Source organism: Cnephaeus nilssonii (assembly GCF_951640355.1).
Source record: "Cnephaeus nilssonii genome assembly, chromosome: 12".
In the NCBI taxonomy this organism is placed as follows: Eukaryota; Metazoa; Chordata; class Mammalia; order Chiroptera; family Vespertilionidae; genus Cnephaeus; species Cnephaeus nilssonii.
In genome coordinates, this window is record NC_137083.1 from 42,446,955 (window position 1) to 42,460,263 (window position 13,309).

General features: G+C 48.4%; 1 protein-coding gene across 1 annotated transcript in view; it reads right to left on the reverse strand.

Moving 5' to 3' along the window:
- The window catches only part of LAMB1 (laminin subunit beta 1), a 67,595-nt gene extending 56,346 nt beyond the window's left edge, over positions 1 to 11,249 (reverse strand). Inside the window, exons 1-5 of the mRNA XM_079785902.1 lie at positions 11,101 to 11,249; positions 10,837 to 10,946; positions 9,614 to 9,789; positions 6,935 to 7,070; positions 3,600 to 3,673 (exon numbers count right to left, since the gene is read on the reverse strand). Of these exons, the coding sequence (XP_079642028.1) occupies positions 3,600 to 3,673; positions 6,935 to 7,070; positions 9,614 to 9,789; positions 10,837 to 10,873 (423 nt within the window). The 5' untranslated portion in view covers positions 10,874 to 10,946; positions 11,101 to 11,249. The remainder of the gene's footprint in view (positions 1 to 3,599; positions 3,674 to 6,934; positions 7,071 to 9,613; positions 9,790 to 10,836; positions 10,947 to 11,100) is intronic.
- Between the last annotated feature and the right edge of the window lie 2,060 nt (positions 11,250 to 13,309).

The following is a 13,309-nucleotide window of genomic DNA, read 5'->3' on the forward strand; positions in this document are numbered from 1 at the left end:
TTCAACACTGATGAACAGTGTAAGTGCATTTTGGGACGTGAAGTCAGATTCCAAATGGAGGAAGATCAAGAAGTGAAGCGGACCTTGTAAACAGACACTTCTGAATTAACACCAATGCCGGACAGAAATCTGGGTGACAACTAAACGTACAGTCCCAGACCTCCTCTTGCCTCTCTTAATCCTGATGGTCTTTTCCACTGATAAAAGGAGACACGTGTACGATAATGAAGGTCACATTTTGACAAGAGTCTTCGATTTATTCAACTACTAGTTGTTCAAGTCTTTTTTTTTTTTTTTAACCTATTCAGGAATATTACAAAATGATACCTTATTAGAATTTTAAAGTAAGGGGGAAACCCCAATGGCTAACTGAACCAGGGCACACTCCCCATGAGAACAGCTCCTGGGTGGTGATGCTTGGGGACAGACCAGCCTGATGTCTGTGTCGCAAGGGAGCGGAGGGGAAAAGCCTCACAGCCAGTCCTGGCTAGGCTTCCTTCTCCCTCCCTTCTGGAAATTTCTGAGTCCCAAAGGGCCAGCGATGGATTATCCAATTTCCTGTGGAGTTAAGAAGCTGCTGGAAACGAGAACAACACATTTTACGTACAGAACGGAAGCCTTTCCACACTCTTTGCTTAGTCACTAACCTCTTCAGGCCTCACACTGCTGCACAGTTGCCGCTGAATTTATACTAAATAAAAGGGGTGTGCGTTTGGAAACATCTGGCTATAGGCAAATCCACACTGAGTATATGCTAAATAAATTTTGGTAGCCTAAGACAACGCAATCCGCTTAGCAACCAACCATCTCCATGACAAACACGATTAAGAGTGCCGTGTATTCTTCATCCCCATCCCCTTCCTGTCCTCACCATTGTTAATTGTGTCACTACCCTCTAGTTACTCAGCTTCGACATCCGAGGAATCTTTGATTCATCCCTTTCCTTACCCTTTCTTCCACTGCTCAGCTCCTCGTCTTTCTCCAAGTCATGGTTTGACTGACCTTTGATTCTAAGGGGTCCAACTGACTTTCTTAGAAAACAGGCTCCGCCTCTGGGCGGTGCTTCTCGGAGGCAGGAGTAGCAGGGGCAATGGGATGTGTGTGGCCAGGAAAAGCTTCCCATAATGCTTCCAGACATCTGGGCTGCAGGAGGCGGCCCCCTCCTACCTGAGGGCCACAGACAGCCTTGGTGTGGACGCCAGCCTTCTCGTACGTCAGCCCTTCTTTAACCCTGACCTCAACGAGGAGCCCCCAATGTTGTCCCAGGCTCTCCTTTGCCATTTCCGCTGGACTCCCTCCCTGAAATACAGGTCTCAATTCCTTGTCAATTGTTCCCTATTTCCTATCAAGTTCACATTCCTCAGCAAGGAGTCAAGGTCCTTCTGTCATCTTACTTCCCTTCCTCCCCTCACGACCCAAAGCAAATCTACACTGTACGTGCTGAACAAGCCTTGCCAGGAGAATCCCACCAGCAGAGCTGTGTTCTTAGACTATTTCCTCTGCCCAGAAGGGCTCCTGCTTCCACCTCCTCCCACTGAAATCCTGCTCATTCCTCCTGGCCCGGGTCCAGTGCAGCCCCAGTCCTCTCCCCATGAAGCTTTCTCTCCTATCCCAGGCTCAGGTTACTCTCCCACGCCTCCGGGCTAATGTACATGATCTGAACTCCTGCTATGGCAGTTGGCATATTCTGTCTTGTATTGTAAGTTATTTGTAAGTATGTTTCTTCCCTAGAAACCTGGAAGCTCTGGGTGGGCAGTAACTCCTCTTTATAAAGCCCTGGCCGGGATGGCTCAGTGGGTTGGGCATCAGCCCGTGCACTGAAAGGGTGCCAGTTCGATTCCTGGTCAGGGCACATGCCCGGTTTCAAGTCTCCATCTACAGTAGAGGCTATGCAGGAGGCAGCTGCTTGATGTTTCACTCTCACGTCAATATTTCTCTCTCTTTCTCCCTCTCTCTGACTCTCTCAAAACCAATTTAAAATATTTTTTTTTTCAAAATCCCATGAAGCCTGGACCAGTTTCTCACAAACACAAGATGGTTGGTTTCCTTCACTTATTCACTTATCAGTAAATATTTGTAGAGCAATTATGTGCCAAGCATTAGCATATATAAAAATGATCACATTCCCACGATGGACCCGGGTAGCAAGATACCTCTATAACCAGAATAGACAGGTATGTCACACAACCCCATAACATAGGTGTTATTGCTCCACTGTACCAGGGGGAAGCCAAAGCTCTGGCCACACATGCCAGGAAGGGGCAGAATGGGGATTCACACCCATGTTTGTCCAACCCCATAGATGTTGCTGTTCACACATGAGCTAGAACCAAAAGAATAAGTTCTCGCTCATAAACCAAAGTCTGACAACTTGTACCCATTCTTCACATCTCAGTTAAAGCACCACCTCCTCCATTTGACCTTCTACACTTCGGTGCAGAATTTCATCCTTGGCCCACTGAGTTTCAACTACAGAATATGTGCCCCAAGGACTTTTAGATAACAAAAAAAAAATCTCGTGTATGTAAACAGAAGCCCTTTGCAAAGTAAAAGATACACATTAGTAAAGATGACTGAGTGTATTCAGGTGTCACATGACATGAAGGCAATACCCTCATGCGTAGCTGAGTGTTCATTCTCACCGCCAGGTTGAGTGTGTGGTCAATGAAGGAACAAGGAGAAGTGAAGATGGTGTTTAGTAGAAGCCCTCCCACCCCTCTCGGAATCAGGTGTCACAGTGTAAACCGTCAGCAGTAACAGCAGGGATTCAGCAGCCCAGTCCCTCCCGGTCACATTCTGACCTCCTCGCCCACCCCTGCCCCCGACTCCCAGGCTTCAGTGGAGGACACAGTGAGACTTTCATGGCCATCTGCCCACATGGTAAATCTACCCTGGCACCTTCTCCGAACCTGAGAGGGACAGATAAGGCCCCCAACTCCAATGGAAAACTATTCACAAGTGATTTTAATCTGAGAAGTAATAAGTAAGTTATGGGTTTTGTGTGAACCAACATGTACGCGAAGCCATGTGAAGTCTGTCATTTCCAGGCAGCTGCTGAAGAGGAAACAAAGGGACTTTGTACAGAGGCATTCCCTGGTCCCGGAGTCGTTTTACATCTCGAGAAGAAAAAGAATGAGAAAATCCACGTTTAAGAAGGCGTGCACATTTCCTAAGAAACTGTACACTGTTCCCACAAATTCTGCAAAACCTTGGAAACGAAAGATAATACACTTCCTTTCCAGTTACCAAACTCAGCATTAAATCATCAACACAGGCGACCAGGGACTTACTCTCCAGATGTTTTATTGAGGTTGGGAGAGTCAGAGCTGCATCTCTCCATGGAAAAATAAAAAGATACCTAATTGAAAGTTTACAGTGGAAGTACCTTAGAATAGTGGCTTTCCCTACTTATTGCTGTGTAGAGTGTTTAAGCATAGTTATTCATGCCCGTGTTTAAAAACCTGCTCAATTATCCCCATTTATAGCAACAATCATATTTACGTGTGCATTTAGGTCAATTCGCAACAGACATCTGTTTTGAAAGGGGGAGTATACCGTGTTCTCACGTGTCATTTGTGAGAAAGTTATGGATTCCTTACCTTGAAGGTCATTATGAGATGAGTAAAATGGAATTCTGCTTCCAAATCCAGTTGGATGGTTACATTTTCCACACCTATAGATATTTTTAAATAAAAAGGAAACAGTAAACAGGCACATCTGTGAACAGTTGAGACCATTCAGTTATCTTTATGCTCCTCAGAGAAAGCCTCTTTGCCTTCTATCTTAACCTGAAGGTGCAGACAAGACGACAATAAGCCTCTGCCCTGCCCGCTTGCCGTGGCTCAATGGTTCAGTGGTTGAGCATCAACCTAGGAACCAGGAGGAGCTCACGGTTCGATTCCCGGTCAGGGCACATGCCCGAGTTGTGAGCTCGATCCCCAGTAGGAGGCATGCAGGAGGCAGCCGATCAATGATTCTCTCTCATCATTGATGTTTCTACCTCTCTCTCCCTCTCCCTTCCTCTCTGAAATCAATAAAAAAAAATGTATTTTTTAAAAAATTCAGGTGGTAAAGCCCAAGTCCGAGGATCCTGAGTCTCCCACCTAGCCTTCTGGAGCTCAGCATGTGGAATCTGCTCCATCTGGCAGGGGGCCTCCTGCTGCATCAAGGACATCTGTACCGAGGAAACATCTTCCCACCCCTCTACGCCAAGAGGCTCTCCAAGGGGAAGGAGAGGGGCACTTCCTGTGCACAGCGGGGACTGGGCTTGCAGTCTGAAGCGCAAGGGCACAACCCTCCCTCAGAAGAAACACAAATACTCCCTTTTCTCTACGTAGCAGCGAGGAAGAGAAATGAATCTACCACATACGTTAGTCATACTCCAATTTAGAAAAACCCAGCCCTGATGGAGAAGGCTTTGGATGCATTTCCACAACTGAAAAACCATGCCAAAGAGACTAAGGGTCAGCCAATAAACAAACGAGCCCAGACAAATACTAACATCTCCCCTTTCCAGGGGAGAGCCTGCACAAACACATGAGTCTTTGCAGCAGGCCCTGAGGGTCCATCAGAGCGGCTTCCACACACTGGAATTCCAGAGATGGAAAACACCTGCCACCCCAGCCCTAGGACCTAGCCTGTTTGGAGAAGGAGACCTTTCCACCTTTCCTACACTTGAGAGAGCTTTGGGGGTCCACCTTCCAGAGCAAAAGAAGCCTTTCTAGTAAATGCAAGAAGACAGGAATGTGTCAGAATGAATCATGTCACTGGCTGGTTCAGGAAACCAGTGGGACTTTTGAAATAAACTCTCATGCTGAAAACCTATCCTTGTCAATTGTGGGGGAGGGGAAAGTGGCCACTGGGATGGCTAGGAGTTAGCTGGAATGCTAAAGAAAAACATTATAATTACACTAACTTTATCTACATTCTTAAAAAGAACCACATTATAAACCTGTTCTGGACATTTCCTTTCAGATGAAAGGTTAGCCAAGTAACCACATGTCTCTCCTCTCCCAGGCTTTTAAATCCTTGCACTATTTGTTCAAAATGAAGAGATAACGAAATAATATAAATACAAACAAGACTGGTGCCATTTCTGCAACATAAGACCATGGGCTGCAATGTGTGGCCTAAAAGCACATTCCAGTTTAGATTTATAACCTAATAAAGCACTGCAGTTGTGTGTTTTTTAATATGGGAAGAAAAATCCATGGAGAAAAGAAACAAGGTCATCTTCCACAGTGCATGTGATTTCTGTCAGACCCAGGAATGGATCACCATGAAGGGTAAGTTAAAAGCAGCTGTACATGCCGAGCCTGAGTCTATGCCTGAGAACTGATCATTTAATGCCTTCATGTAAAGCTCATTTTGAACAAAACACACGGAAAACAGATAAAATCACATTTACAAAGAAAGGCCTTAATTGTGAACTATCAGACAACAGAGAGATGACAAGGATCAGTAACGATCAGTCCGACTTTCTGAAGACCAAGTTCCATCAGTCTCATGTCATCTAATCTTGTGTCAGAGTGACAGAGAAATCTAATTGAAAAAAAACTCTCTTTCTGGCATTTGGTCTCTCTTGCCACACAAATTAAAAATTGTAGAAATTTTAAAACTCCGGATGTTACCAAGAAAAACCCCTCCTCTAGAACTATAGCACCTGTTCTGGACATTTCCCTTCAGATGAAATGTTAGTTGGCAAAGACCTTTGCTAACCTTGATGAACTACTTCACTGTCTATCACCTAAAATGGGAATGGTCCCGATTCTAACGCTCAGGCATCCTTCCTTTGTCTTTCCATTTCACTGGAAGAACGTGAGCAGTCAGGACATGCTCACAGTCTATTCATAAGCTTTTGCTATTCCAGAAGTCCTTTGTAATTCAGGAACGGATTTACAGAAACTTCTCTTTCACATTGATCTCCTCCCATCAGATATCCTCCTATCAGAATTAAGAAGGCTCTGACTGATGCATGCTCTCTGAGGACCAGTCTATCTCAATCAAGCTGGTAACCAATGAAGTCCCAAGGCCAACCAGTGAATAGCCAACCTCCTCAGAAACCAACAATCTTCTAGAAAGCAGGTGGGATTTTATAGTCGATGATGAGGAAGTCTATTAGGAGGTTTTCTTTACAGAATGATGAATAACTGCCAGCACCCAAAAACTTCTCAGGTGTAGGGCATATAATAATGAGATCTAGTAGTGTCCGTGCTTTCTAGGGCCAGGCTTAGGTTCATTTCTGAAAGCCCTTTCTCATAGTTTTTTTTTAAAATCTAATGATACATTGTGAATTACGAACATCATAACTCTACCTCTATTCCCCAAAGTTCACAGTCAAGGTTGAAACAAATGCAAAACTAATTTTGGCTTGATTCCACAGCAATAATAACATTATATTTGATGAATTTGTTAAACCAAAATCCAAAAGGCAACGAAGGGACAAAGGATTGAAAGGGACACACTCACTGGGGGAACTGACTTGGGTATATTCATGTCGACCCAGTCTTTAGAAAAACCACATCTAGTGCTTATTTATATTACTATTATTTAGCTTTCTTTTGATAGAAGGAAGGTGGTAATAGTGGTGGGGGCCGATTCTGCCCTTTCATTTGGGATTGATCAAAATGAAAGATGCTACATTTTTGTGGAAGAAGAAGGACCTGAGATGGTACGGGGCCTTCCCACGCCCTCCTCAGCACCTGCACACACGCCCCCAAGGCCCCCTCAGAATGAGGACTGCGAAATTCTTTGGTCTAGCATGAAAGACTGCTTTCTGGTAGGAAGTGCATGAGAAGTTAGTGCTTCGGGCAGTAAATCTGTCAAAGGCCGTGATCACAGGACAGAGGAGCCATCGTATAATTATAAACACCCAGGAGTCCGTAAACCCCTTTCAATCACATTCCACAAACTTGTTCCCACACCAACCACATACCATTTTCAGATTGCCACCAAATCTTAAGGCGGTTTGGAGCAAATGTAGTGACCACATTTTCAATGAGATGACTGTCAGGATTGAGGGTCTCATGATAAGGATCTTGTGAATTGCAAATGAAGCATTTTTTGTCCTCCTGAAAGCAAAGTGAGTTTCATGAGTTTAGGAAACAATCTCTCTCTCTCTCTCCTCCCCCCCCCCTCTCTGAGACACAATAAAAATCAAGCCTACAATACAAAAATCAAACCTGCTAGCTTCAAGAAAAATGAACATGCCAAAATTACTTAAATGCCATATCACATGCCTTTCACTTTAATTTACAGAGTATGAAATTCTGAAAATTTCCTCCTCTACTGCAAATTCAAGGTCAAAAGTAAAAGAAAGCATTGTTTCCACCAGCTATTAATGTAATTAAAATGAAATTTCTAGGCTCAAGGTTTAATCTCAGTAAATAGCTAGAGGAGCTTACTCTTCAAGGAAAATGCAGAAGAGGTCTCAGAATTTTTGCTGACATAAAGCAAACTGAAAATGAAAGGGGGGGGGGGGAGACATACAATTCACAATGCTTCATTTGGCCTGGTTTTCTAAAACCTACATAAGGTAGAAACCAAGTATTAGGCAGAGGTATTTAAGAACCTTTAGGAACTCCAGAATAAGATTTCTTAGCTTCTAGTCTGCCCAAGCTGTGAACCAGTGTGGTGGCCTGCAGACTACCACCTTCTCAGGATCTCTGGGAAGCGGGTACCAGGCTGCCCTATTGTATTGGGAGCACTATCAACTGTGCTCCCAACTCAAAGAGCACCAAGGTGGACCTGGACTGGAATTGAGGCAAACTTTAGGTTTTAGAGTAGCTTCGAACTGCTCTCTTCTCATTTTCCTTCTCCCTAAAATGGGGGCCACAGCCACTCTGGCACTGGGTCAGCAAAGTTCAAAGAACCCTCTTTGTCCTCCAGCACGGCAAATCATAAAGAGCCAAACTTAATCGTTCCCTTCTCCGCACGGAGCTCTGCTCTCTACCTAAGTTTTCTGAAATGCAAATTAACCTTAAATCTGAAAACGATGCCGCGACTGAAATCTAGAGAGACCCACACACACATCTTACAAACAACATTTACGCAAGGGTGATGTTCCTATGAGGACAGTATCAACTGACTGTACTTTTACAATGTATCTCCTTCCTCCCAAGAGGATTTAGAGCCTGGCAAGACGCACTAATGAACTTATAGAGAGCAGAGGTCACCCTGAACAAAGCACATAAGCTTCCTGACTCTTTTAACTTTACACCCTCTAAATGCCTGAGAAAAGTGCACGCCCGGTCTCTTTCTTTAGGCTCTGGGTGGATGTGGAGAGCACCCCACCATTTCTTGGGTGGTCATGTGAACCAGAGAGTCCAGCACTGCTTGCTTTCAACACAAATGGTCCCATTCTCCTTCTGGTCAAAGCTGGTTTCAGAATCGGGTGATTCGTTTACAGGATGTCCAGGCCTCTGAGATCAATGCTGGCATACGATTTTAGGTAAGATTTATATGCCAATAATAGAAAAAGTAACATCTGTCTTCATTAACTTGTAGTCAAGGACACTAATACTGAAGAACAATTACCAGAACTTACAAAAAGGTTAATTATAGCCTCCCTTTTAATCAGGAGGAAGCAGTCTAGACATCTGCGCATAAACCTGGAAGCAAACGCGTGGAATCCACTTTACCACATTCCTTTGGTTTAATTTATCAGGTCTCCAGAATGGGCTCTCCCCCTGCCGTGGAAAGGTGACTCCAGCCTAAGGAATCTAACGCTATACCACCCTCCGTCCTGCTCCTGCAGGGCAGGTGTACAGGTGGGTGGAGCGACCAAAATTAGAGCAATTGACTTGGAATTGGCCCCACCTGTGAGACTCACGTTCTGCTTGTTTCAGAGACCAAAGATATCAGTCTCCTTTTTAAAAATCGAGGAAAGGGATTCTCATTCTGGATAGTTTACACTTTGTCTTCTTTTAAAATGGGTTTTGATTTTGTAAAAATGTGACTTCTGACATCTAAAATCTGGTTCTACAGTTAGAAACAGAAAACACCCCGAAATTTCATGTAGGTCCTCATGGTACCACGGCAACCAGCGCATTTTGAAAAAAGAAAGCATCTGAACCTGATACCTAATAAAGGTAGGTGGGAGAACAGCACCAAATGAGGGGAGGAAAACAGGTCCGATGATTGAAGAGACCTTACAAGGTGTCTGTCAGTGCTGAAATATCCTTCATCCAAGTGCAAGGTTTGGGGGGAAAAATCCAAAAATCACTACTCATTATTAAAAAAAAAAGAAGAAAAAAAAAAAGAAAGAGGGTAAACTACTTTTTATACACATTTTCCAAAGGGGAAAGATGAAACCATTCACTCAGCCCTGGAACCCCTGGGTTTAGGGCGCGGGGCAGGAGCCAGGGCTGTCTGCAGCTCCGCCTTTCTATAATGCCTGTGCCGGCAGCGGTGGCGGCAGGAAATGTTTGGCGGATGCAACTGTGCAAACTGAGATGGGGCTAAAGGGTGAGCTACCAGCCGAATCCGGGGCCTCCCGGGCTGGCCGGGCTTCCTATCTGGATGGCTGGCAGGATGTGGAGTCCCCAGGGCCTGCCCCTTGGGTCTGGACTGGAGGAGGTGCACGCAGAGCGAGCCGCGGGCTCTCCGCCCTCACCTGGAGGTGGCTAACGATGCAGTAAGGCTCGGGCGTGTGCAGCCCGCACGTCGAGGTCACCGAAAGCTTCTGCGCTCTGCCGATGAGAAGGTCGCCGGTGGCTGGGTAGCAACTGCCCTCCGCGCAGCCGTAGCTAAACTCCGGTTCCTGAGCTCGCACTCGGATTCCGAACACCGCTGCGGAAGGGGCAGATGGAGGGGTGGAGAGGTGGGGTGGGGGGTTCGGAGTAGGCAGCAAGCCCGAGCAAAAGGAACAAGCAGGGGCCGGGATAGAGTAGGTTTGGAAGAAAGCAGAATGCATAGAAAAGAGACACAATGGAGAGGTGAGTGTGGGGACGGCAGGGACGTGGAGGAGGAGTCGTAAAAAACACACACGATCCCAGGTTTGTCCAGCAGCCAAGGGCATCGCGTCCACCCTGATCTGCCCCGGGCACACAAGACAGATGTGCAAACCCACCACTTGGATGTGACTGGACTTAGGCACAGAGAAGCGGGCATCTGCGCTGGAGTGTGTGTGAACCCGCGTGCACGTGGCAGCCCGGGCATCCTCGCAGTGAGTGGGAGTGTGCGCGCGCGGAAATCTGTGATCGTGGGGTCACATAAGAGTGTGTGCATGTGTGTGCGTGCGTGCGCAAAGATCCCTGGTTTGAGGGGCGAGGTGGCGGGCTCGCGGGGGACCCCGCTTTCCCCGAGCAAAGGGGCGAGCGGACAATCCCCGGGGCTTTGGAGCGGCTTCAGCGCTTCGCCATTCCGGGGAAGCTCCGGGTCCAGCTGTTTCTGGCGCCATCCGGGGGCAGACAGCGCTGGTAATTAAAGCCACATGGCCCCAATCTGCTCCCAGGATGAAGCCTGCGCTCAGCTGGGGCACTTTCCTGGGAAATGAGCTCCTGGGGAGCCCTCCGCGGCTGCTTCTCCCACCCCAGGGAGCCTGCCCCGCGGTGGAGAGCCCCAGCAGGGATGCGCCCAAGGTGTAACGTCCGGCGCAGCGGCCGCGGGAGCCGCAGCCCTGGACCCGGAGCCCAGGGGATGCGGGTCCGCGATGATCCTCGCGCGCCGTCGGCAGCCACCACCGAGGGCGCTGGCATTTAACCCTAGAGGGGATCATGTCCACTCCAGTCCCTCTCCCGACCCCCCAGGCGCCCTCGAAGCTGGGTCCAACGGCTAGGAGGTTTTCGTCCCCCACATCCAAGCCCACCCCTTCCCCCACCGTTTCCTCGGAATTACCTAAGACACAGAAAGCGAACACCTGGAGCGGCCCCATGTCCAGTCCCTGGAGCCGAGGGGACCCGGCAGAGGAGCGATCACCGAGCCGCCTGCCCCGTTTTCCCGTGTTCCTTTATGGAGAGGTGGAGTTGGGGGGGGGGAAAAGCAAATGTTCAGAGAGAGGAGAGGGGCCCTTCCATTTCCTGCCTCTCCCACGGAAGCGGGGGGTGGGCGGGTGGGCGGGTGGGGAGGGGGGAAATCGCGCAGCCACTTTGTTCAGCTCACCCGGCGGTGCGAGCGCTCTCCCAGCGGCCGGCAGCCTCAGCCAAAGAAGGGAATTAGAAAGTTTAGCCCGGGGAGGGACCGAGGGAGGCGCCTCTGCTCATGCGCAATTTGAAAGCCAGCGGAGGGGGAGGGCAGCGGGAGGCCACTACTTGGCTAGGAGGGGGTGAGGTCCCACCCTTCGGGGGCGCTTTTGTTTTAAAGGACGCGCCTGCGGTCGCTGCAGGGTTTTGGCCCCTCCAGTTCCCTGTGCGGGGCTCCGGGACTGGCACCGGGTGCGCGTCCCCAGCGGTGCGCAGGGGGTGCGCTGCGCGTGGGCTGGTCCGGGAGGTGGGTGTTCAGGTCGCCAGGCTTGTTGGGGGGGGGCGGGGAGGAGAGGTGGTCGGGACCTCCCGCGTACTTGTGCAATTTACATTTGTAAGGAGTGAGTCACTAAAAGGTGCCCAAGGCTACTAACTCTTGCACTGAGCATTGGGGAAAGGCGGGTTAAACCTTTAGAAAGGGTCGGCTTGTCAGGCTGATTCCTGAGAAAGAGGAGAACCGTCTGGCGTCGGTATCACTGAGCTTGGGCCAGGCGGGATCTCTGCCTTCGTAGGAGGGAAGGGAACTGCCCTTCACTGCGCTGCCTCTGCGCACGCATTTACCCAGGACCTGCCCAGGCGGCCACCCATCCCATTCGGCTTTTTAAAATGTACTCCTTACCTATATCTAGACGATGGCTCTAATTCAGATAATTTCTCCAAGGACACTGTTGTTAGGTGACGCCTTTACCCATCTCACCTTGACAGGGACGACTCAGCCCACGGAGCTGGAGGGCTCTCGTGAGACGCACTTCCCCACAGTTTTAACTAAGCACCACGTGGGCCATGATGAGGTGGCGAGAGGGCCTTTAAAGAAGGCTCTCAAACGACACCACGTGTGACCGGTCTGGTTAAACAGGGGTAAATGGAAGCTCACTCATCGCCTGGGGGTTGGCGAGGGGAGAGAGGCACCTTTTCCCTGAATTAGCCCCATTCTGCTGCCTTAGTGGATGGAGCTAAGGCTTAAGGTTTCTTGACCCTGCTCTGGGCAGAAGTGCTTGGAATGAGAGAAGTGCAGTTAGTTGTTAGTCCAGTTAGGGGATGTTGCTTGTTCTCTAATTAATCACCCCAGGAAGAAGGGTCATGTGGCCAGCTGGTCAGTTTTTAACTGAGCTGTAAGGAAAGTTTAATCATTAGACCATACAGTAAGCTGCTTTATGAGTTTATAAACATGCTTTCCACCAAGGGGGGCAGGCGCCTCAGGTCTCAGCGATGCATTAATTATTCACCAAATCAGCACTTGCCCTGCTGCAGCCTCTGACTTGCTCCGGATCCTAGGTGCTGGCTGGCTGGGCAGCCTCCAGACCTCTGCGAAAGCAGGTGCTGTGGTGGGGGTCTACTGTTGCAATGCAGGGTCTTCATTAAAAGAAAAATATTAAAAGGCAAAACTTCCCCCCTGCCCAGGTTTTCATCCATACAAACTGCAAGCTTGGTTCAGCGCTGCCTCTTTCCCCAGACTGGCCTCTCCTCTCACAGCAGCCGAGCCCTCCTGGCTGCATGGCAGTTTATTCCTGTCCCTGGTCTTCAACACTCGCCTAAAGCCCCCCTGCTCCCCTGACCTCACTCAGCAGTAAACAACACTCTAAGAAAATGAGATGTGTTGTTGGTTTTTGTTGTTGTGTTTGCATGTGCTAGTATACGTGCAGAGGGGAGCATGTATGACACTCACCTTCTGCCCACCCCATCTGTGAATTTGTCCATCTTTATTCCCACCTTTACCTTTGGGGCTTCTGTCCATAAGTGTGTGCCCTCATCTCACCTAAGAGTAGTGTCCTCACACACAAACCATCTTAAGGGGAAAAATCCCCCAAATCTACCTTTATCCTACATACCTTCTTCCCTCCTCCCTTCCTCCCTTTGCCTTCATAGCCAGGTTCTTGAAAGGATAGTCTGCACTTACTGTTGCCTCCTGCTTTTTCCTTCTTCGTATTATAATGACTTCCAGCTCCCCAGTGGTCTTGGTAATTACCACCGACCCTCCAGTTGCCAAATGCAATGGGCATTATCCTATTGGATCTCTTTGCGGCATATATTTTACGGGGTCGCTCCCTCCTTCCCGAGAGTCCTTTTTCCTTGGCTTCCAGGACACAATTCCCTCAGGACTGTGACTCCTCCTCTTCCATTTCTCTTTC